Source organism: Colletes gigas, unplaced genomic scaffold (assembly GCF_013123115.1).
Source record: "Colletes gigas isolate AHSC1104 unplaced genomic scaffold, ASM1312311v1 Colletes_gigas_Sc00001, whole genome shotgun sequence".
In the NCBI taxonomy this organism is placed as follows: Eukaryota; Metazoa; Arthropoda; class Insecta; order Hymenoptera; family Colletidae; genus Colletes; species Colletes gigas.
Window position 1 is genome coordinate 10,707,664 of NW_025106630.1, and position 23,864 is coordinate 10,731,527.

At 40.4% G+C, this 23,864-nt stretch overlaps 3 protein-coding genes across 5 annotated transcripts in view; all 3 read left to right on the top strand.

The window, feature by feature from the left end:
- The window catches only part of LOC122394889 (pinin), a 35,706-nt gene extending 28,623 nt beyond the window's left edge, over positions 1 to 7,083 (top strand). For all 3 annotated transcript variants that reach the window (XM_043392191.1, XM_043392280.1, XM_043392119.1), the window contains 3 exons: positions 1,032 to 1,198; positions 1,317 to 1,491; positions 3,571 to 7,083. In XM_043392191.1, coding sequence (XP_043248126.1) covers positions 1,032 to 1,198; positions 1,317 to 1,491; positions 3,571 to 4,796 — 1,568 coding nt within the window. In that variant the 3' untranslated portion in view covers positions 4,797 to 7,083. The remainder of the gene's footprint in view (positions 1 to 1,031; positions 1,199 to 1,316; positions 1,492 to 3,570) is intronic.
- Positions 7,084 to 7,602: 519 nt separating this feature from the next.
- Positions 7,603 to 9,521, top strand: LOC122394787 (E3 ubiquitin-protein ligase RNF8-like). The gene is made up of 4 exons (XM_043391922.1): positions 7,603 to 7,901; positions 7,996 to 8,848; positions 8,928 to 9,344; positions 9,473 to 9,521. Exons 1-4 carry the CDS (start codon positions 7,773 to 7,775, stop codon positions 9,499 to 9,501), a joined length of 1,428 nt encoding a protein of 475 aa, XP_043247857.1. The 5' UTR covers positions 7,603 to 7,772; the 3' UTR covers positions 9,502 to 9,521.
- Positions 9,522 to 10,256: 735 nt separating this feature from the next.
- Positions 10,257 to 23,762, top strand: LOC122397726 (E3 ubiquitin-protein ligase HECTD1). Its single transcript, XM_043397082.1, is given in 22 exon segments — positions 10,257 to 10,352; positions 10,680 to 11,140; positions 11,770 to 11,815; positions 11,903 to 12,042; positions 12,118 to 12,352; positions 12,419 to 12,758; positions 12,761 to 13,881; positions 14,989 to 15,385; positions 15,855 to 16,121; positions 16,214 to 17,674; positions 17,773 to 18,053; positions 18,204 to 18,464; positions 18,543 to 18,750; positions 18,901 to 19,101; positions 19,262 to 19,518; positions 19,644 to 19,671; positions 19,705 to 19,802; positions 19,887 to 20,087; positions 20,158 to 20,402; positions 20,477 to 21,047; positions 21,138 to 22,174; positions 22,236 to 23,762. Coding segments are annotated over 19 exon segments (7,632 nt in total). The 5' UTR covers positions 10,257 to 10,352; positions 10,680 to 11,140; positions 11,770 to 11,815; the 3' UTR covers positions 22,519 to 23,762.
- The last annotated feature ends 102 nt before the right edge of the window (positions 23,763 to 23,864 follow it).

Here is a 23,864-nt window from a genome sequence, read left to right on the forward strand (position 1 = left end):
AAAAGAAAAAACGATCAACGGAGCAATTACGCGACGCGAAAGAATCAACATTCCGTTACATTTATCCGAGCAAACAGAACAGAACAGTGTAAGATCGCGATCCGAATAATCGCCTCGAAACATATTCGATGCGCGAGGGAGTTCGTTTCGTTGCCGGAACAGTCGTTCGCCGGCGGTGTAACGTGTAGATCCGCCGTCCAATTATAAACAACAGTGGAAGTGATAAATACGCGAGTATCGCGTGGCTGCTCGGGAAATTCCCCGGACGAGACGTCGATGTACCAGTTAAAAGGCGGTCCTCGAATTCCCTTCGTCTTCTAGGACCATCGTACGCCTGACCTTAACCCAGAGTGTCTTCATTGACTGGGACCCTCGGTGCTCTTGAACGCCCAAATAAAGTTCATCGATTCGACGACTCGAGTTGCTTTATCGTTCTTTTCTTTTTCTCCAAGCCCCTGATAAAGGATCAGGCTCGAGAATCTCGCGTGCTTTCACGTACGTCGTCGCGGTAATAATGGGAGGATGAACCAGCCAGTGACGCAGTCAGGCCAAATAATCGACGTTACGTTTTAACGCGCGCGTGTCGCGTATGCGAATTTTCCGCGTCCAGCGACTTTGTCGATCGCGTTTTCACCGGTTGCCCCGGTACGAAAGATCCTGAAAAACAGGTAGCCCGACTTTCCAAGACCGGGGATCTCTCGGCGGTTTTCTCTCGTCGAACGAGTTTTCCGCGCGACTTTCTTCGATACACCTAAATCTGTCGCGTAACATGACTGGCGATAGTCGATTTCACGGTGCGTTAGAGCGGTTCTGGTGTCCGTCGACTCTCGTCACGATGACCCGTTCGTCGTCGCGGAACGACCGTGGACGGGACCACTGTTCCACGCGATAACAGCGGCCGTCACTCGATGAACGATGGAGAAACAAAACAGCTAGAACGATAAATGAGCCGACCACACGGTGGAAATAACGAATTTCACTCGCGGTTCGAAGAATCCTAATGGTGATGGGCCCGGTGACGTTGGTTGCAGATCGTGAAACCAAGGAGCACAGTAATAACTATGTAGTGACAAGGGCGTCCTTGGAGACGCGGGACCAGGCCGCACAAACGGACATACCCTATGAGGCGATTCACGTGAAAAGGGCGGAACAAGTCATACAGGCCCTTTCCATCACCGTCAAATATCTGGCCTTTCAGGTACGTTCCCTTCGATCTTGCTTTATCAATAAGAGCAACGTTTGCAGTTACAAAACTTCTGTCATTACTGTTCGATCCACCCCCGATAACTTTACTAACACTCCTCTGTTTTGATCAGTTGGACGCCTTTTCTACTCCAAAGTTAAAAAAAGATTTCGAGAACATGAAGACGGAATGGATGTCGTCGTGCTCGGAGATCGAGGAGCTGAGATCTAGAAACCTCGGCATTGAAGAGAGGCTCGAGTCGGAGAGGGAGAGTCATCGAAGAGCCTTGGACCAGCTTCGCGAAGATCGTGAGTCTTGCCAAGAGTTTTATTTGCGTTTCTTTCCGACTCCTGGCTCGTTACGGTGAAAATTACGGTGATGTAATTTGCGCGCACATTGCGGCGCCAATCGTTTGTTTGTTTGTTTTTTTATGTAGCATTGTATTCGAATCACGATATTGTAACGACTACCGTTTCGTTTTGTTTCATGTATGCGTTGCACGCGACGCGTGTCTCCAGCTTCCAGCCACGTATCGTACGATAATGATATTACCTCTGTAACGAGCATAATGGTCTCGATGTCGGTGACGAACGACGAAGGTTTCAAGTGGAGCAATTGTTAATTAAAATCCGCGAGGCGTTCGGTGCCCACGCGCAGCCCGGGTCGCGTTGAATAATTCGGGCATAAAATTTTCAAAAGCGAGAACGCGCGCGCTCCAACTTCACAAACGCTCGATTTAGTGGCCACGTAACGTTCATCGAGGTTAATTATAGGTTGGCACGTTCGACGGACTTAATCCGTTCACTCCCGTCTCTCGCCCCGCGACTTTGTTTTTCTTCCGTTTTACAATCTGTCCCGTCTACGTCAATCATCCGGGTAGAAAAATGTTTGGCAATTATGCGCGTTACCGAAGATCGCGACGGTCTCGACGGCCTTGAGGTATATCGAGAGGGTTGGTCGCTCAATCTTCTGGTACAAAAAATATTTATCGTTCGCTGTGGGTTTCAAAATATAATTGTTGGAAAGCCATGGAGCAATGCACCGTTAACTTTCCTAAGATTTGGGATCCAGCAGTGAAAGTCACGCGTGCAGGGTAGCGTGGCTTTTGTAATAGAATGATTAGAAGAGGAAAAAGCGAGATGGATATATTAAAACTGTATTAAAGAGTTCCCAACCATATGTTAATACACCCCATTCTCATATTCAGAAAGATGTTACCCTGTATAAGTATAACCATTCTTCTTTCATCCATTACGATGTGGAGTAATATTCTACTTAAGATCAGAGCTTTATAGAGCTATATGAATAATAATCTTCCCACTTATATGCGTCTTAACGACACTTGCGTTTACTCAGATCGTCACGTTTCTATCCATTATGCTAGCTGCATATTTTTAGTCCCCTATCACCGAACTCGAGCAATGATTTTCAAATCATTATCGAGATAGCGATGCACGTCGATTTAAAAGATTTGATTCCGTTAATCGTAATACTTTTTCTAAAAAAAAAAATTATGTTTATTTGGCTTTCACGATTACTTTCTACCATGACTACGTAATTATTTAAGTACCAGATTCCACTCCACGTAAAGCGTGTAATTATTTACCTTATAAACACGATGTTATTTTTGGTATTTCTCAAGACTCGAACTTGAAACCGGTTCATTATTTTTATAAATGGTCTAGCAAGCAATTTTTCAATGCTGATGATTTAAAGGTATTTGTAAAGGTAAGCACTGAAACCACATTTACGCTTGCTGCAATCGAGCTTGAACATGTATGCGTTTCGCGTAACGACAATATGCACACTTACAACGTCCCTAAATGTCACGTTATGGTATTATGGTGTTTAGCACCTTCGGAATTTACACGAACCTTGCTCGTGCATTCTTTTTATGCCAGCAGTCGTCGTAAAGATACGACGACGGAAACGTAGTATTAAGGATATAAAATCTTGTGCCTTCGCGACTATCATTAACGTTTCGTTTAATGATACGCCGCTGCTTGCCTTTGCATCAAATTCCACCCTTATCTTGTGTGTTCAACTAATAGTTTTTACGACCGGGACGACAAATATTTTTTACTCCATGATAATCGGAGCGACGTAACCCCTGTGACATACTTCAAAGCTGTTGAAAACAATGAGGCCATCGCCATTGTACGTAATAACCAAATTCATATTGAAAATGAAATCTTGGTTTCTTTAAACCAGGCATACCGAATCATAATTTTATACTTTACGTTAATAAAATACCTACACTCGTCTTGAACAGAAATAACGACATTCAGATTCGGGTCGATGCGGGCCCAGATAGTAACTCAAATCAAAGAGTCAAAATAAAAAGAAAATTCTGCTACGTTTGCACTAAATTAATTATTTTCCACCAGTGGAGGCACGTCATGCGGAGCAAGTTGCTACCTTAGAGACTGCGCTGCAGGAGGAGAGGCGCAGGTGCGAGTTGAGGCTACGCGACTCCTTGAACGAGGCCGCGAAGGAACACCGAGCCGCGATGGTAAAGCTGCGCTCGGAACAGGAGGCGGAATTGTCGCGAAAGGAGGCCGAGTTCAAGAGAAGTTCGGTGGTGCACGATCAAGGGGCCGCGCTCACCGCGGAGGTCGAGTCATTGCGATCGGTGCTGGAGCTGAGAAGCCAGGAGAACGCCACACTGAGATCGGAATTGGACAACATCAGGCGAGAGATCGAGGACAAAGAGGCTTTGCAGCAGCGCGCGGACACTCTCGAGGCCAGATGCGAGGACTTGAAGGCGCAGCTTCAGTGCAAAGAGGCTTTCGAGAGGCAGCTATCGCACGACAACGAGGTGCTGCACGAGTCGATTCATCAGGTCTCGAAGCAGAACAAGCGGCTGGCGCAACGAAACGAGGAGCTGCAATGGCGATTGCGTCAAAAAAACGAAGTGGTGACCGTTCTTGCGAACTTGACGCCTAGGCTGTCGCGGTCCCTTGGCCCGGAGCACGTCGAGCACAGTCTTTCAGCGGACAAGAACGGTCCACAATCGTCATCCATGGTGAAGTTTATGGTGGAGAAAGGTGACTCGGTCTCGTGGACGTTGGAGATCGACGACGAGTTCTCGAAAGGATCGGCGGATGGATCGCCGACGGCGACGCCGCCGAAAATGGCCAGACCCGAGGCCGCGACGTCCGTGTCGCGGCAGGGATCGCTTAGATTGACTTCCCGTAGGCCTTCCGTGGACATGAGGGCTAGATCGAAAAGTATCTCCGTTACGGATTCCGCCCGTGTAGAGGAGTCCCCGTGGTCGCCGACGTGCAACTCCACGCCGATCGCTCGACGAAGACCACGGAGCGATCCGTCTTCTTCGTCCTCGTCCACCTCCTCGTCGTCCTCCTCCTCTTCCTCGGCAGCTACAAACTCTTCGTCCACTACAAATTCCGCGGTGGCCGTCGCTGTTGCCGCCGCCGCGGCAGCTGCGGCGGCCGCCGAAGATTGCGGCGCCGGTCAGAGACCGCAGGAGGCCGGCGGCGAGGCGATGATCTCCGAGGAGGCGTCCGCCACGAGCAGCGAGGACGAGTTGTCCACCAGCAGCGATATTCCTCCGTTGCCGATACAGTTCGCCTGGGGTAAACCGATCAAGTAACGTTCCGGCCGCCCCTTAGCTTGTCGCGCGATATTGCTTCGATCGCGAACGGCTACGCGATTCGATCGTAACAACAAGTTCATCCGTGTAATCGCCACGGTGTCCGGCGGCAATTGCCCCGACTATTTCCAAGGATAAACGACGTCGAATATCCTCCGCGCGGAAACGAACGTTTTCTCGCGGTTCTTTCAAACGTTGTACGCGCATTTTTTCTATTACCTCTCTGTACCTGTAACTTGTACGTATGATCGCGAAGAGACAGGGAAGCGTATAGCCGGTGGAGGACACTGTACCAACTCGTAAATTAAGTAACGCGCGCAAACTAACGGAAGCATGTTTGGATAGCAGAAATTAGGCTGGACGTACATTGAGTGCAGGTGACCGCAGCGCAGCAAACAATATTGAAAACGATATTATACTTTTCTTTTTCTTATTGGACACCAATCGTTCCATCGATAGAATTTTTCGATATTGCATCTTTGAAACCCATTTAACTACGTTACAATCTCTGTAGTAACGACGACCATTTATGGCAATTGAACACAGCTTCCTCGTGCGTAGTACCCCTTTGACATTGTAAAGTGTGTGCCTAACGTGAATTTTATGAACAAACATATCTGGATAATTGTGACGACGAAAGGTTCATTCGAAGTATCGAAATTTAATTATAGACGAATAACGAGACACGGGGGCGGGTACGAAAAATGTCCCCTTACTATTTAAATCGCGCAAAAATATGCGATGTTTTACATCATTTGCAAAATGCTAAGCGCGTCATCGTGAGTTCAATGTGTGTCTCGTGTCGAGGATCCAAACGAGAGGGTTCGATAAAACTATAACTGATCGACCGTGCGTGTCCTTACGAATTAACTTGAGCTTAAATACGATAGCTTGAGCATGCCCTAAGGAGTTCGCTACGTGTATCTTTTCCGCCGACTAGACGTACGTTTTCGATATCGTTTCGAAACGATTGTGGATCAACAGCGAGATCAACGCGAGGATAAAGAAGTTAGTGTTTGTTCAAGCACGTAGATTAGGGATGATTTTTACGGTGTGGCAGGGTTTTCAAATTATGACTGTTGCGTTAACCACGATTGCTGAGCTGACTTCTTCTATCTTTGCATCGACTCGGCGTTTTCTCGAATCCAGAAGTTCATTATTATATACGAGAGATCGCGCGGAACGGACGGTCCTTTGCTTCGCTAACCGTATGTTGTACCGATATCGTTTTAAATATACGTATTTTATAACCGCAGAGTATATTTTTTGCGATCTTAGGTACTAAGGGAGTTTCGTTCACTTTTTTCGAATGAAGCATACGAAACGAATGAAATCAGACAGCATGGATTCGATTCTGCTGTGCACGAAACGAAAATTACTTTGTCCTTTAGGATAGAAAAAATGCGCGTAAAAGTTCGGTTTATTCCGTTTGATAATCTGTCGTCGGTTTCGATGATGGATGTTTACGGGCTACCAGCGATTTACGAGTCCCACGTGTATTTCTCTGAACCGAAACGAATCGGGTCTCACACTGTTTGTTTGATTCGCGACACTTTTACACATGTCCGTTTTATAAGGTATAATGCGTTTATATTACATCTGTACATAAACAACAACGATGTTTATAAATTAATTAGTCTTTATCGCAACCATTGTAAATAGACAACGACCGTCAGTCAAATCGATGATCCTGTCCTCGAGAAAAGAGAAACGTCGATGAGCCACTCACTGCGCTTACGAAGAACACTAATTCGTCGTTGATATGCAGCTTACCGAACAATACGATTATCGTGGTTCGTCGCATTGAAATCGATTACTTTTCCTGCCCCTTTACCCGTCTATCGAACGTAACGTATTTTACATTGAAACAATGATTTTTTCGTAACGTTGAATTTTTATTTCGACACTAATCACGACGATGTATTATCATTCATGATACATTATCGACATGGAAAGAGGAAGCTGATAATATTCTTAAAGTTACATACGTTTTATTGCCAAACGCTGATGAAATCGATGCAATTTATCTGTAACCCCCCGTTTTACGTACAACATCAGATCTACAGATGCTAATGGTATTTCAGGTACCACTTGTTAACCGACTGCTGCATCGAAGGATAGTCAGTCACTGAATAAACAGTCGATTAATTGAAAATGAAACTCCGTTCCACGGACAACTGGAAAAGTATGTTCGGTAGCAGTAGTATAGGAATAATTGGAAGGTGTCGAATATAAGAAAAAAAGCAAGTATTATTCGCCGAGAAGTGTGTTCTCTCTCTCACATGTGCTGGCAAATTCAATGTATTATATACCTATCAAATAAATATTATCTGAATTAAGATAAATCCTCTGGCGGTTCCATCATTCGATGATTATTTACATTCAAACGCTTTAAGAAAATCAATTCTCATTCTTCAGTCGTAAATAAGAGTTATTTTTCGGTTCTGTTTCAATTATAGAAAGAACTGTTTTTTATACTGAGCTTAGTTCTCGAAATAATAGAGTTTGAAGATTTTATTTTTCTAGCTTTTTCAATAGAAATAACCAATTGTCATAAAACGATTAACATTGACTTAAATTATTTGCCATATCTTCGTCAATTTGAAAGATAATGCAATGAGATTTGGAGGAAATATGTAGGAAACAATGAGAAATTTAATTATGCATTTTGCACAAAAAAGCATAGATGTTCTTGCATTGAACTGTATAATTTTTAATTAGAATTGTCATCTGTTATCGTAGGCTTGCCACGAGATGTCGTTCGTAAATGTTTGATTCGCGATTTGTTTTCCAGTTCCCATTTGACGGGGACTACATTTTGTCAAAGGTTGTACTTATTTCCGTGTATTGTAAAGTTATTTTATTACTGACATGCGTTCTTATGGCACTTCATAAAGAAGCCAATACAACCAAGGAAAAGAATAGGTTATTCGATGATTATTTTCAGTCCTGTTTACTAAAGTGTCAATTTGCGTAATGGAGGGTTCAAAAGTGGAAAAAAGATTAATATTAGACGATTCCGATGCAAAACCTCTTGAACCCATTTTAGTAAGGATTGACAAAAGTGGATGTGCACCTAATGACATTGACATTGATAAAAATGAGGTATTAATGAATATTGGTTACCCGTCTTTTCCGAAAATGTTTCTTGGCGTTTGTTTGACATGTTTCTAACATGGACTTTTGAATTTTTCAATAGTTTAAAATTGGTCGTGCGAGGGACAACGACGAAATTATTTTAGACACAATGATATCTAGAAAGCAGTGTATGTTTAGGTGTGAAGGAAACGAAGAATGGACCATTAAGGACATAAGTTCTTCTACTACGTTTCTGAACGATACTCCTCTGATTTTTGGATCGAGTCAAAGGATCTATGATGGGGACATTGTTCAGTTTAGTACAAGCAACCAATTTAGGTATATGTTTACTCTTGTTATCAAAGAAGAACATAGAAGTAAAAGACCTAAGTTGGAAGAACAGATAATGGACAATGTTTTCATAGAGCAAGAGACGTTTTCAAAAAATCAGGAATGTCAGAAAAGAGTTTTAAAAGACAAATTAGAGACAAAACAAAAGGAACAAGATGAATTGAAACAGCAATTAGAGCACCTTTTAAGTCAGCAAAATGCTACAAAGGAGAACACTGAAGATTTGAAGAAACAAATTATAATATTAGAAAGCAAAATAGAAAGTGGTAATGTTCAAGAGCAGCATTTGCAAGTGATATATGCCGAACTGTTAGAGAAATTAGAAAACGAAAGAGTACAATTTGAAAAACGATTAAATGATGAAAAGCAAAAATGGCAGGAAGCATTGAACGTTAGTAAACAAGAAAAAGAAACATTAGAAATTAAAATGAAAGAGCAGATGGAAAAATGGAGGGAAGAACAACAGGCTGAATGGAAGAGTGTTATGGAAAACAGAGTTAAAGAAGAGAAAAATATACAAACTCAGTTATTAAATGAAAAAACAGTCTTGGAGGAGAAACTAAAAGAAATTGAAAAAACTTTAAAAGAACAGGAAGCTAAAGCAGAAACAGTACAGAATAATGGTATAATTTGCTATATTCACAATTAGAGCATTAATTATGTAGGTGATATGTAACAAATTAATTAATATTTTATTTACAGTTGCAGGACCTTCTGAAAATGTTAATGATAGTTGTATACTTTTAGAATTTGTAAACAATCCTTCAGAATATCATATCTTTGATACTATAGATTTAACTTTGCCTACTCAGCTTAGTATAGATAACAAAGAAAGAGAAAATGTACTTGATAAAGTTAGCGATATAATGAATGAACAATTAACGTGCAGCGTATGTTCAGAATTATTTGTGGAAGCAACAACACTAAGTTGTATGCATACATTCTGTCAACATTGTATAAAAACGTGGATCAAAAAACGAAAAGAATGTCCTGTGTGTAGAGCACCAGTGGCATCAATGAATAGGTCAATAGTTCTTGATAATTTTATTGAAAGCATGTTAGAGAATTTACCCACTGATCTCAAAGAAAAGAGGAATGAGGTCGTGGAAGAAAGAAAAGGTAAGCAGAAAAAAAACAGAGGGTTATAAAACGGAATTTTAACATTCATAAATCTGTTTAAATTTTTTTAAATTTATGTCTATGACATCTGAATAGGTATCATCTAAAAAAATTTTATAATGTTTTAGCAATGAAGCGTAAAAAGAAAATTCGTTGAAACATTTCTACGAAAAAAGATAACTCGGTCTTTGCAAAAATGTCTTCTATTGATACGTCCTGTTTCTGTACGTTTCATCATCAAATGATACTAAAATAACGTTACAAATATTTAAATGTTAATATTATAAAGATAAGGTGTAAAAATTAAAACATACAAATAGATGTATCTTTTATTTTGTACTATAAACTTTTTAAAAAAAGACAAATGACAGATTTACTATTTGCTAATTATTAATTTTAATATATTCCACGTGAAAAAGAAATTCAAATAAATCGATAAAGTATGGTTACAGAAAGAAAAATAAAACTGCCCTTTACAGGTGCAATCTAAATTACTGCGCACACGTGTCCATAAGTTTTTATTTGTCGGTATATTTTTTGAATTTTAATAATCGAATTCGAAGAATATGCTGACAAAATTTTGACCATTAACATCTAGGACACTGTATACGAAATCATCGATTGATAACTTGTGGGAAATTACTATCAATTGTAATTTTTGGTTCCCTGATAATTAATCTAAATTTCGTTAACGAAGTCGCAACATTAAAACTGCTCTACGGAAAATATGGTTTGGAAAGTGTTTTACGTTGAATTAATAAAATCAGAGTTCTTTAAATTATTTTATTAATGAAAATATTAAATTCACTAGCAAGATACTAAAGAATCTAAATCGCCATCTAGGCGTGATAAATTCTAACTATTTTTCTGCATCGTGTCTTGTATCATTGAGGATGCAACCTTTACTAAAAATTCAATTTCAGGATTAGTTCGGTATAACTCGGTGCATTCATCGTGGTTCATCGCTAATTGGCTGTACCATTTTACTGCCATGCTGCCACTGTTCTTGTAAATAGATTATCAATCTAATGATTAAACCATTTATTAAACATGTATCATTGTGTTTTGAATATGAATTTTAATGCGTGTAGTTTAAATACAATGAGTGCTACGAAATCAGAACCGTTAACAACATCACCATAATTTAACGTCGTAATAGGTTATCAATTTAACGAACAAATTTTTATGAAATGTATCGTGCCGTTTATGAGAACGAATTCAGATTCATGTGAATAATATTTTGTGCGTTGTTTAAACGACACGTACGAATCTATCAAAATCCAATGATACATATGTACGTAATAAATAATATAAAACGTAAATAATGCCATCTAGTGTTTCAGCCACGAGACAAATAGAAGCCTATCTAAAAGAGAAGAGAATGCGTTTGACGTTCTGTATTCCCCTCAAACGGAACGAATTATTGGACCTTTGCATAGGTATATATATATGTGTGTAATCGTAATAGCGTGAGATTCCATGAAAATCTGCCTAGCATCGTCTCATCAACGTGCGCACATATGAAAATACGACTTTCAAGAGAGTTGCGAGTGTGGTACCGAACTATACTCTAAACGTCGCGTAAATGGCGAAATATATACGACGACACTAGGGCAAAGTGAGATCTTTTCGTTCGGAGGAGTGCTTTGTCAGTCCGTTGGTCCGATCAGATTTTTGTGTCGCTGACGGACCAAGTACGACGACACGGTTACGTTGTTTTTCGAAGTGGAAAACGACACGTCTTTGGAAGGATGGCGACCTGACCCCTTCCGAATAATGGAATACTGTGCACAACGGTACGTTTCCCCGTGTAAGCAGATCGTATCTACCAAACTATATGTAATTATTTTTTATGCATATCGAATGTGCGATATGCACCTGCACGGCAACAGCTACTCCTTTGAATTCCCTGAAGGTTACATGGTGTTATTACGATAGTGTCACGCTCACAGCCGTCGTCATGACAAATACCTTTCTTTGTACTTTAACGACAATTCACGATTTTAATATCGGATATGTGACCACGTGTCTGTCGTCATTGTATTCGTAAACGTTCTGCGATTCACGATACGCGAACGTGATTACGCTTTATCACGAATTATTTACATGCTCGGATTTTTCTAGACATTGTGTGTTTCGTTAGACAAAAAGGAGCTTGGGAGGGAGAATACTACTGTCAATGTAATTCTTAATATAGACATATCACAGGAGTCTTGTGCATTTATTTTTGTTGCCTTTGTGTTCTTAATTGGTCTTCCCATGAACCAAACACAACTTACTTTTGATATTATCTTTATCATCTAGCATACAACATAGCAACACAACTTACTTTTGATATTATCTTTATCATCTAGCATACATGTTAATTCAATGTAACTTTATGGATATTGGACTTTTAACTTTATCATCTCTGTTTTATTTTCAGATTGTCAGTTTGAAATACGTTCAATTGGTGCTATTAAGCTTACAAGGTAAATTTTATTAATGAAAAGAGATTAAATCTAGTTTATACATTTAATGGTACATAATAATAATTATCATTTGAAATTTAAATTCAGATGACTGATGTTGATCCTGAAACTTTATTGGAATGGCTTAGTATGGGCCAAGGAGATGAAAGAGACATGCAGCTAATTGCTCTAGAGCAATTGTGCATGTTGCTGCTTATGTCTGATAATGTTGATCGATGCTTTGAATGGTATGCAATAAATGTTGGAAATAATTTATTATGGGTACATCGTTCTAATAATAAAATCTGTTATTTGCATTCTAGCTGTCCTCCACGCACATTTCTTCCTGCATTATGTAGAATCTTTTTGGATGAACTTGCACCGGATAGCGTTTTAGAAGTAACTGCTCGGGCTATTACATATTATTTGGATGTTTCTGCAGAATGTACTCGCAGAGTAGTAGCTATGGAAGGTGCTGTAAAAGCTATTTGCAGTCGCCTATCTGGAGCTGGATTAGGTTCCAGAACTAGTCGGGATTTAGCTGAACAGTGCATAAAGGTATTCAGTCGTTTGACTGTTGTCAACTATGATGTTAGATTGTACTAATATATATCATCAATATAGGTATTAGAACTTGTTTGTGCAAGAGAAGCTGGTGCTGTATTCGAAGCTGGTGGCCTTCCATGTGCCTTGTGCTTTATTCGAGAGCATGGAGCTCGTGTCCACCGGGACACATTACATTCTGCGATGGCTGTAGTTACCCGTTTATGCGGAAAAGTGGAACCTCAAGATAAATCATTACCGGATTGCGTTGAAGCTTTATCGACGTTACTTAGACACGAAGATGCACATGTAGCTGATGGAGCGCTTCGTTGTTTTGCATCGTTAGCTGATAGATATTCACGGAGAAATACAGATCCGGCTCCATTAGCATGCAATGGATTAGTTTCCGAACTCTTACATAGGTATCTATTTATGTTCACAATTTCTCGCAAATCACTTGCAGCATTGCATATGTAACATCTTCTTGCAGGCTATCCAATGCCGCAGGGCCTGGCACATCTATAGCAGTTACTTCTGGAAATCCAAAAACACCTCCCCCTTCTAGTACCGCATCGACGATTCCTGCTCCAGAAGCAAATTCTTGTGCTTCTGTTTCTACTATAATTAGTCTTTTGTCAACACTTTGTAGAGGATCACCTTCTATAACTCACGACCTCCTACGTTCCGAATTACCAGATGCGATCGAAAAAGCTTTAAAAGGAGACGAGCGATGCGCTCTCGATTCTATGAGATTAGTCGATTTATTATTGGTTTTGCTATTCGAAGGCAGGTCGGCGTTAGGTCGTAATACAACGGGAGGTCAACCAGGCCCTTTGTTACCACGATTCAGGCGTATGGACAGTGCCGGAGAAAAGTCTCATAGACAATTAATCGACTGTATTCGATCAAAAGATACAGACGCGCTAATAGAAGCTATAGATTCTGGAGGCATCGAAGTAAATTTTATGGACGATGTTGGGCAAACGTTGCTCAACTGGGCATCCGCTTTTGGAACTCAGGAGATGGTTGAATTTTTATGCTACAGGGGAGCAGATGTTAATAAAGGTCAAAGGTCGTCTAGTTTGCATTATGCTGCTTGCTTTGGGAGACCAGCTATTGCTAAAGTATTGCTTAAGTACGGGGCGAATCCTGATTTACGCGATGAAGATGGGAAAACACCATTAGATAAAGCCAGAGAACGCGTTGACGAAGGGCACAGAGAAGTGGCAGCTATATTGCAATCCCCTGGAGAATGGATGTTACCGAATCAAGAACACAGAAAGCCAGAAACGGAAACAGAATTCACGGAACCAAAAGGTGATCCCGAAATGGCACCAGTATATTTAAAACGGCTCTTGCCGGTATTTTGTGCGACATTTCAATCGTCTATGTTGCCCAGTGTTAGGAAAGCCAGTTTAAGTTTAATTAGAAAGATGGTGCACTATATTCAACCAGAATTACTTGTTGAAACATGTGGTTCTGATAGAACAGGAGGTTGTGGAGCTATGCTCGTGGAAGTGATTGCCAATGTGCTGGATAACGAGGTAAGATTAAAATATACTATGCTGTACTATAACGAGTTACTTTTATATACATTTCATTAGGTTCTATGAAAATAAATACAAGCTAATATTATTACAATCTTAGTTAATGTGTTTTAGAATCTTTAGTATTCATGCAGGCAGGCAGGCAGCCAAACAGACAATACTAGTGATTTAGTTAAGATTGTTCACAGGAGCTTGAGTTAAAAACACCATCACCACCACCTCCGCCTCTCAAGCCGTTAATTGGCCAAAAATTGCGTTGCCTCTCGTCGCGCAAGTCTTCCAGTTCCCTGAACTACATTGTTGATAAGACGGTAACGTCTGTTGTATATTTGCCAGTCGCTAGTTGGAAGACCCCTTGTGTCCCTTACATGCTATTCGTGAATCCCAGATTTTTTTTACTGATTCCATTAATAACTACGCAAAGATTTCATTTATTATTAACATTAATGCATTTATTATATAATTTATAAAAAAAAAGCGTGAGATCTAACAAACATAAGCATGTCTTACTCCTGTTCTGACAAAATGTCTTTTATGATGTCAAATATATTTTACAATATCATAAAAATATCCACAATATGTAGTGGAGAAACTATTTTAACTATATGCATTAATACGTACAAAGCCCAACGTGCAGTTTATTCTTTAGCACAGAACTTGACATAAGAGGACAGTTGGGATACAATAGTTTTTTAATACCAAAAGTCAAATGATAATTGTAAATAAGCTTCTCGTTGAATTGCGAGCGAAATTGTTTTACAAACGGGCGTAAAGACTGTAAGATTAGACACGAAGCTGGTTGTCCACTTCTGTCGACTGTCTGCCTGCTGCTGATAGGATTAATGGGCATTTGCTTGTGATTTCGATCAGTCGCGTAATTGTTTTGCTCACAATTAAATTTGTGCTGTTATTATTCATGTACCGTACGTCTTATCAAAACAACCATAAGCAATCTAGACACTTATGTAGTACTTATTTCATATTAAATCGAACAAGCAGGACCAGAAATATTTGTTTAACATAACTGGATTCTGATACTAATTGTATCATTGGGGGATCTGTATCTGAAAACATTTTTTTTTTTTTTCATTTTAATCTCGATAGGAGGATGAAGACGGACACTTAGTGGTTTTACAAATGATACAAGATTTGATGATAAAAGGCAAAGATGAATTTCTAGAACATTTTGCACGTCTGGGAGTCTTTTCGAAAGTGGCCGCATTAGCTGGATCGCAAGAGATCACGCCGGAACCGGAAATCGAAACGAGTCAGTCCGGAGAAGAGCAAAGAATGGAAGATGCGAAAGAGCTTTTGGTCGGAAGAGCTTATCATTGGAGAGATTGGTGCATCTGCAGAGGACGCGATTGCTTGTACGTTTGGTCCGATGCAGCAGCTTTAGAATTGTCGAATGGAAGTAACGGATGGTTCAGGTTCATACTCGACGGGAAATTAGCAACAATGTACTCCAGCGGAAGCCCCGAAGGCGGAACCGACACCTCAGGTGCGTTTTTCTCTTTCTACAATATCAACGCGAGATTCATCACCTACGTATCATCCATATTGCCACTTTCTTTCTTGTCGAAGTATTCCGTTCACTTCCTCACACCCTTTGTGCCAGATAAATTGGCCCTTTTCGGATCACTTTTTATGTTATATCTTTTTCATTTGTGATTAACTTCCGCGAGGGGAATAGTTTAGTAAATAACTGGTTTTACTAACTGCCTACAGGAAAAGGGAGGAATACAGAGTCCGTTGCCACCGAAGGTAGGTACATAACATGTTCAACTCTCCTAGATGCGCACGCTATCCTTCACCCTTTGGTGTACACCATTGATTGCATGAGTACTCCTTTATTTCTGCATGACCCCAAAACAGTTCTCTTGTCACAATATTATTCGGTTCATTAAAAATCTTCACACGGCTCGTAGTTATCCAAACTGTATGAGTTACTAGACATATGTATATTGCAGAGAATCGTGGTGAATTTTTGGAAAAACTGCAAAGAGCGCGTAACCAAGTAAAACCAAATTCGGCGAGTCAGCCTGTGCTGTCGCGTCCCGGTACGACTCGACTGGTCGTAGGAAATTGGGCATTATCCAGCAGAAAGGAAAGCGAATTGTGTATACATAATAGCGACGGTTTGCAACAAGCAACTATTTTAAGAGAAGATTTGCCAGGTTTTATTTTTGAATCGAATCGAGGTACAAAGCATTCCTTTACGGCAGAAACAAGTTTGGGTATGCAAGCGTGCAGTTTTTAATTAATGAATTTTTCATTATTATGCAGTAAAATCGATCCGTAAAAACGTCATGTTATTGTTGGTTTCTAGGTCCAGAATTTGCAGCAGGTTGGGCTGGCAAAAGAGGCAAGAGATTAAGATCTAAGATCGAGGCCATTAAACAGAAAGTTAAAGTACAAGCTCAGGATATTTATGAACGTTATTTCAAGGCTGCTCAGGCACAGCCGCGCGGAGTGGTCGCTAAACTGGGAATAATTGTTAGTCAAATAGAAAAAGCTTGTCAAAAGCAACAGTCTGGAAACCGCGAATGGCGTAATATATTACAAAGCGCGCTAGAGGAACTTAAAATTTTGTTAAACGAGGAAGGAAGAGTGTCTGCGTATGAGTTACATTCTAGTGGTCTGGTACAAGCATTGCTTGCTCTATTAGCGGCTCCACCAGGACCACAACCACCAACGTTGAGAGCCACGAAGCTCAGAATGCAACGAATAGCAGTATTCAAAAATTGTTTCCACACGGCGGACATTAATAAAGAATGCAACTCCGCTAAAATTCTAGTCCATAAATTGGTTTCAGTCTTAGAGTCTATTGAAAAATTACCCGTGTATTTGTACGATACGCCAGGTTCCGGTTACGGTTTACAAATTTTAACTAGAAGATTGCGTTTCCGTTTAGAGAAGGCAGCTGGCGAAAGCTCTCTAATAGATAGATCTGGCCGGAGTTTAAAGATGGAACCGTTGAGCACTATACAGCAGCTAGAGAATTATTTATTAAAGATGGTAGCGAAACAGTGGCACGATCACGACAGATCGACATTTACATTCGTGAAGAAACTGAGAGAGGTAAATAGAATTACTTTCAAGTATCAGTACGACTTCGATGAGAACGGTTTGTTGTATTGGATCGGTACAAATGCAAAGACTTGCTCCGAGTGGGTGAATCCCGGACAGTACGGTTTGGTTGTTGTTACATCGAGCGACGGAGGAAATCTGCCGTATGGTCATCTCGAAGACATTCTAAGTCGCGATCCATCGGCGTTAAATTGCCACACGAACGACGACAAGCGCGCGTGGTTTTCAATCGATTTAGGCGTTTGGATCATACCCACTGCATACACATTGAGACACGCCAGGGGCTATGGCAGGAGTGCATTGCGAAATTGGACGTTTCAAGCATCGAAGGACGGTGTAAGATGGACTACTCTGTACGCTCACGTGGACGATTCGTCGTTGAATGAACCTGGCAGTACAGCCACTTGGACGTTAGAGCCGCCGATCGACGAAACGCAAGGCTGGCGCCATTTACGGTTACAACAAATTGGGAAGAACGCTTCCGGGCAGACGCATTACTTGTCCGTGTCCGGATTCGAAGTTTACGGCGAAGTTACCGGCGTTTGCGAAGACTTCGGACGTGCAGCTAGAGAAGCGGAGCCTGGAGTACGGAAACAACGGAGATTAATCAAGGCTCAAGTAATTCGTCATTTCGTCGCTGGCGCTAGAGTAGCTAGAGGCTTGGATTGGAAGTGGAAAGATCAAGATGGTGTGCCGCCGGGTATGTGTGCAACGATCTATCTTAATAATTAGTCAAACTATAAATGCAACTAGCGTTTAGGACTAACAAACATTTTTTCTTCGTCGTTCCAGGCGAAGGAACAGTAACAGGGGAATTACATAACGGTTGGATAGATGTAACATGGGATCACGGTGGTTCCAATTCTTACAGAATGGGTGCAGAATTAAAGTACGATTTAAGATTAGTAGGTATCGGCCTTGATACAGATAGCGAAACGAAAAATAAAAGCGGCGGTGGAGTTTTAACAGGACGAAAGTCTAGTAGCACTCCTAGTTTACCAGATTGCACCGATACCGCAATGCGTAGCTCGGTAGCGTCGACGGATCAAGCAGCAAGCGCGGACAATCTGGCAGCTAAGGTACAATTTAGAATATTCATTGTTTTGTGTGTAATCGTAAGTGTGCTCCTCTGATTAATTTTCACGTAAACACATTGCAATGTGCTATTGGTTGAAGTAGAGAGAATCATTTGTTTAACGTAGTTTTAATTTTGCATTTACGACGAGCAGCAGGCTGCTGAATCGATAGCAGAAAGTGTGTTGTCGGTTGCTCGCGCTGAGGCGGTTGTTGCTGTAACCGGTGAAGGTGGGGCAAATTCAACGAGTGAATTGTCTGTTGTATTACATCCAAGGCCTGACACTACCGTGACAAGTGATCTGGCAACAATCGTTGAGAGTCTTGCCCTTAATACTGTCCGTTCCGCCAATAGTAACAGCAATCGTGCATCTAGTAGTTCAAAACCACTGTTTGCTACCGTGCGAGGGAATAAGGTGTGAAACTCGTATAATTGTTAATCAGATTATCTTGTTTATGTAGAATATTAATAATATGTTTAAACACACTTATAGCAAGGGGCAAGTTTAATGGGTTTGGAAGCTGCTGAACCACTGGACCGTGTCAGAGAAGGAGCTGATAGATTACGCAATAACACTAATAGCTTTTTAAGCGGAGAGTTACTTAATTTTGTGCCTGTAAGAATCAGCGTATCGGGCGAATCGGAGGAGAACTCATTGAGGATTAAACCCGTTCAAAGACATCACTCCGGAATTGCTGATGGTAAGATGGTAGCTTATTGTTGTTCCGCCTTTTTCTTTGTTTGAACAAAATAATTATAACTTGAATAACTGTTTATTATTTTCCCCCTAAAATAATGTATTTGTTTTCCCTCTTTGTTGTTATTTACTTATTGCGTTTCCACCGAACTAGCTGCCAAAGAATGCAGTCGGGACAAAGAGGCTAGCTCATCGACGCAAAATACAACAGGAGGGTGTCCTGTTGTTGTTACCAATCCCATGTCTGTGTCTGTCCCCAACCTTGCTTGTTCAGATGCTAACAATGCTTTGGAACCAACAAGTGCTACTGGTTTATTGGAAACTTTCGCGGCAATGTCTCGGAGACGAACATTGGGTTAGTGGCCATGTTCTACCATTAACAGTATTTGCATATTAATGTTACAGTTTTATCGAATTAACTATCTTAAAAAAATTTTTCTGCTGTTTTCTGTACTGTTTCTTAATGGATCGATTCTGTAGTTATGTAATTTGTTGATAAAAAGAAACTCTTCTAGGACCTACAGGCGGACAACACATTGCTTCCAATTCTAATACTGGTTCTATTTCACGCGGATCTGCTTGCGTATCGACTTTAGTTCGACTCGCTCTCAACTCTAATTTTCCTGGCGGCTTACTGAGCACAGCTCAAAGTTATCCGAGCTTGACCAGCAGCGGTCAGGTAGCTGGTAGCGGTGTTACAACAACAACTGGACCTGGCTTAGGACAAGCACTAACAATGTCATTAACTAGTACAAGTAGCGACAGCGAACAGGTAAAATTTAGTACACGATAGGAAACGTTTTATGGAAATATATTTTAGAAATTGAAAATTAGGATTATAGAGTTCAATATGGAAAATTTGATTGTATATAATGTAATAAGCAGTTATGGCTACAGGTGAGTCTTGAGGACTTTTTGGAATCTTGTGGAGGTGTTGCAAGTTCCAGTGTCGGTGGAGGTAGGGCAGGAGGCGGACCAACCCTTTTGACCGAATTAGAAGACGATGACGACGGCGTTCTCGAAGAAGAAGAGGATAACGATGAGAATGATCAAGAAGTAGGTCGAGAAATTTTATAAATCGTTATACGATGAACCAAGGTGATCACTTTCAACGTTGAATTATAGGAAGATGATGAAGAGAATGAAGAAGAAGGAGATGGCTGCGAAGCTGATTACGAAGAGGTAATGGTAAGTCGTAGCCTGTTGGCCGCATTTATGGAAGAAGAAACCCCTCAAAGTAGTAAGAGGCGCGCCTGGGATGACGAGTTTATTTTGAAACGTCACTTCTCAGCGTTGATTCCTGCTTTCGATCCACGACCTGGACGAACAAATATTAATCAGGCATGTATAATCGTTGGAAAATATTAGAATTTGTGAAGACTATTTCCTTATTATGAGATTTTATTTATAGACCACAGATTTGGAAGTTCCGTCACCTGGCAGTGAAACTCAATCAAGCGCGCGCGTAGGATCATTGCCTATGCCGAGGCTTGCTTTAAAATTGAAGGGCCCAGGACTTCCAAGCGTGCCAGACGTTGAATTACCACTCACAGAACCACACTCTAGTATCTTTCAAGCTGTACAGGAATTAATGCAATTGACAGAATTAGGCAGCCGGCAAGAAAAACTACGAAGAATATGGGAACCAATTTACACGTAATGCATTTATCCTTTAATTAAAAATACACGATTCATAATTATGTATTCAACTTGTACCATTGTCATTACAGTATAATATATAAAGAAGCTAGGGACGAGGAATCGTCCGGTAGGGCAACTCCCATTGTAACACTGTATTCTCGCAATACAGCTCAAAATTCTTCAGTATGTACCGTAGAAGATGTATTGCAACTCCTACGACACGTTTACGTATTAAGTACTACTCGCGACGACTGTAAACACATCGATTACGAAGAGTCCGAAGAGTCAATGTGTTGGGTTCATCCAGACGACTTTACTTCGAAGAAAATCACAAATAAGATAGTACAACAAATTCAAGATCCTTTAGCACTGGCAGCTGGAGCGTTACCGAACTGGTGCGAAGAATTGGCAAGGAGTTGCCCGTTTTTATTACCATTCGAAACCAGACGGTTATATTTTTGTTGCACCGCGTTCGGTGCATCGCGATCCATCGTGTGGCTTCAGACTTTAAGAGATGCTGTCCTCGAACGACAAAGAGCACCTGGTTTAAGTCCGCGACGCGACGACAGTCACGAATTTCGCGTTGGCAGACTTAAACATGAAAGAGTCAGTGTACCTAGGGGAGAGAAATTACTAGACTGGGCGGAACAAGTACTGAAGGTAAATTAATTCCATAGCATTTGTTATGAAACAGATCAAGATCTAACCAAAACCTAACCTCGTTCATCGTATGTTTTATCTCGTGTACAGGTACATGCAAGTCGAAAGAGTATATTAGAAGTTCAGTTTGTCGGTGAAGAAGGAACTGGTCTTGGACCAACATTGGAATTCTTCGCGTTAGTCGCTGCAGAGTTGCAACGCAAAGATCTAGGCTTGTGGCTATGCGACGATGAAGAATCACCCGATACGGAACAGTCTCGAGTTTCCGGAGAACAAGTTCGACCTGCAGGTTATTATGTGACTCGACCAAGTGGATTATTCCCGGCTCCGTTACCGCAAGATTCCGCGGCTTGTGATCGTGCTGTCCGATACTTCTGGTTCTTGGGTGTATTTTTGGCGAAAGTTCTACAAGATAATAGATTAGTTGACTTACCGTTGTCCCGTCCTTTCTTAAAATTAATGTGTCACGGAGATATTACGAATAATGTAAATGAAAAAATTGGCCTTACTGGTGTCACGCAAGAAAGTATGTCATCCAGTATGTCGAGTAGTTTCATATCAGAGGAGGGTGAAGCCGATGCAGCGTACTCGACGTTAGAACCTTCCCCATGGTATGCTGGTTTATTGGACATCGACGATCTCGTAATCGTGGACTCGATAAGAGGTGAATTCTTGAAAGAAATACAAACTGCAACTTCTAAACGCGACAGAACGTTCTCCGACGGTCGTAGCTCCGCCGACGAAGACACATCTCTTTATATTACCCACACATCTGGAATGTCAGTGCCTATTGAAGACTTGGCTCTAACAATGACATATTCTCCAAGTTCTAAAATCTTTGGACACGATCAGTTAGAGTTGGTGGAAGGGGGTGCAGAGACTTTAGTTACTATGGAGAATGCAAGAGAATATTCTGAAAGGACAATTAATTATTGTCTTGATAAAGGAATTTCTAGACAACTGGAATCATTCAAATCCGGCTTCTCGAAGGTCTTCCCGATGGAGAAACTTCATGCTTTCAGCCCAGAAGAAATAAGAGCTATGCTTTGCGGAGAACAAAATCCACAATGGACCAGAGAAGATTTGCTCAATTATACCGAGCCAAAATTGGGTTACACGAGAGAAAGGTAAAGTGTAAATGTTCTATTTTCCGTTACATTATAATTAATGGTTTTGGTTGTGTTGCAGTCCTGGGTTCCAGAGATTCGTCAACGTTCTAGTTTCACTGACTGGTCCAGAGAGAAAGGCTTTCTTACAATTTGCCACTGGATGTTCAGCTTTACCTCCTGGAGGATTATGTAATTTACATCCAAGATTGACTGTAGTGCGAAAAGTGGATGCTGGTTCAGGTGGTTATCCCTCTGTTAACACCTGTGTTCATTATTTAAAATTACCGGAGTATCCTACCGAAGAACAACTTAAAGAAAGACTCTTAGCTGCGACTAGGGAAAGAGGATTTCACTTAAATTAATCTTGTTTCTACCGGGGCAAGGTACTGCGACGATAATATAATCAGAAATACTCGCTCTCAAAGTGTGCGAATTGAACTTTGCTTAACAGATGGGATCGTGCAATCTACGTACGTAAGCAGAGTTTGGCCTTGATGTTATTTGAAAAAAACCTAAACCAATTGTCCAATAGAAATCAGTACAGGTTAAAAGAAAGATTTAATATTAAACCTGGAACGGAAACGTGTATATCGTATAAAATTGTTCGAGTCGACGAGGGTTTTCGATGTACCACGAATATTTGAGCGTGTAAATTATGTCTCTAATACACTTCAAAAGAAATCTATAATGCAACAAGATATCGTCGTATCTCGTTGTCAGTCCAAGATTCTTTAATAATGAACTACTTCTTAAATCTATACAATAAAATTTATTACATAAATAATAAAAGAATTACTTTATAATTCGAAATGTTTGGAGGTTGTCCGTTCCAGGTGTCGGTCATATGATATAGTAACGAGTTTTGTCCAATACAATAGAAATTGTATTTTCTCAAGAAACGTAATTCACGCGAGTGTTTTCAAGTATATTTGCTGTCCTTGTGGAACAAGAACTTTACAGTTCCTCATTTTAGAACGAATGTTCGTACTGTCTTCTTTGTGAAGTATTGTTGTGCTTGGAAAGTGATTCATATTATAAGAAAAAAGAGGCACCTTTGATGAAAATTTCTATTTTCTTTATCAAAATGTCTCTGCGGTACACATACACGTCGTTATTGAAACGCGCGAGATGTAAATCAAAATTGACTTGTGCAAAGTGCTAAGTTTTTATTAATCACAATGAGAACGATGTTTTTTAGCATCTAGACCAATTTTCACAGCTTCAAATGCTTGTCCTTTTAACCAAACATTAGCGCATCACCATCCTTATAAAGACGCACGAGTGTCTTTTTAAATATAAGTAAAAAAAAAAAAAAGGCAACAAGAAAGATAAGAAGTATAAACGTTTTGATGAAAGCATTATGAAGATTGGCAAGCTGAGCACTCTGCATCTTTGTACAATATGCTACTTAATGCTCACTCGATAATTATAATTATAGGTGGAAATCAGTATACTTGTAATAATAGTGTCTAGAAGAAAAGATATGAAGATAATATAAATGTGAAAAAAAGATTGATTAATAATATCGATATGAGAAATAGTTACTATTACTGTAATATAAATTATTATTGATTCTTGGGGAAAAGAATAAAAGAAAAAAAACGTTATAAAGTACATGGTTTTTCAACATAATTTGTTACGTGTTTTATACAGTCTATGAATATAAACGCATGTATTTAACATATTCCCTCGCTATTTAGAAAAGATA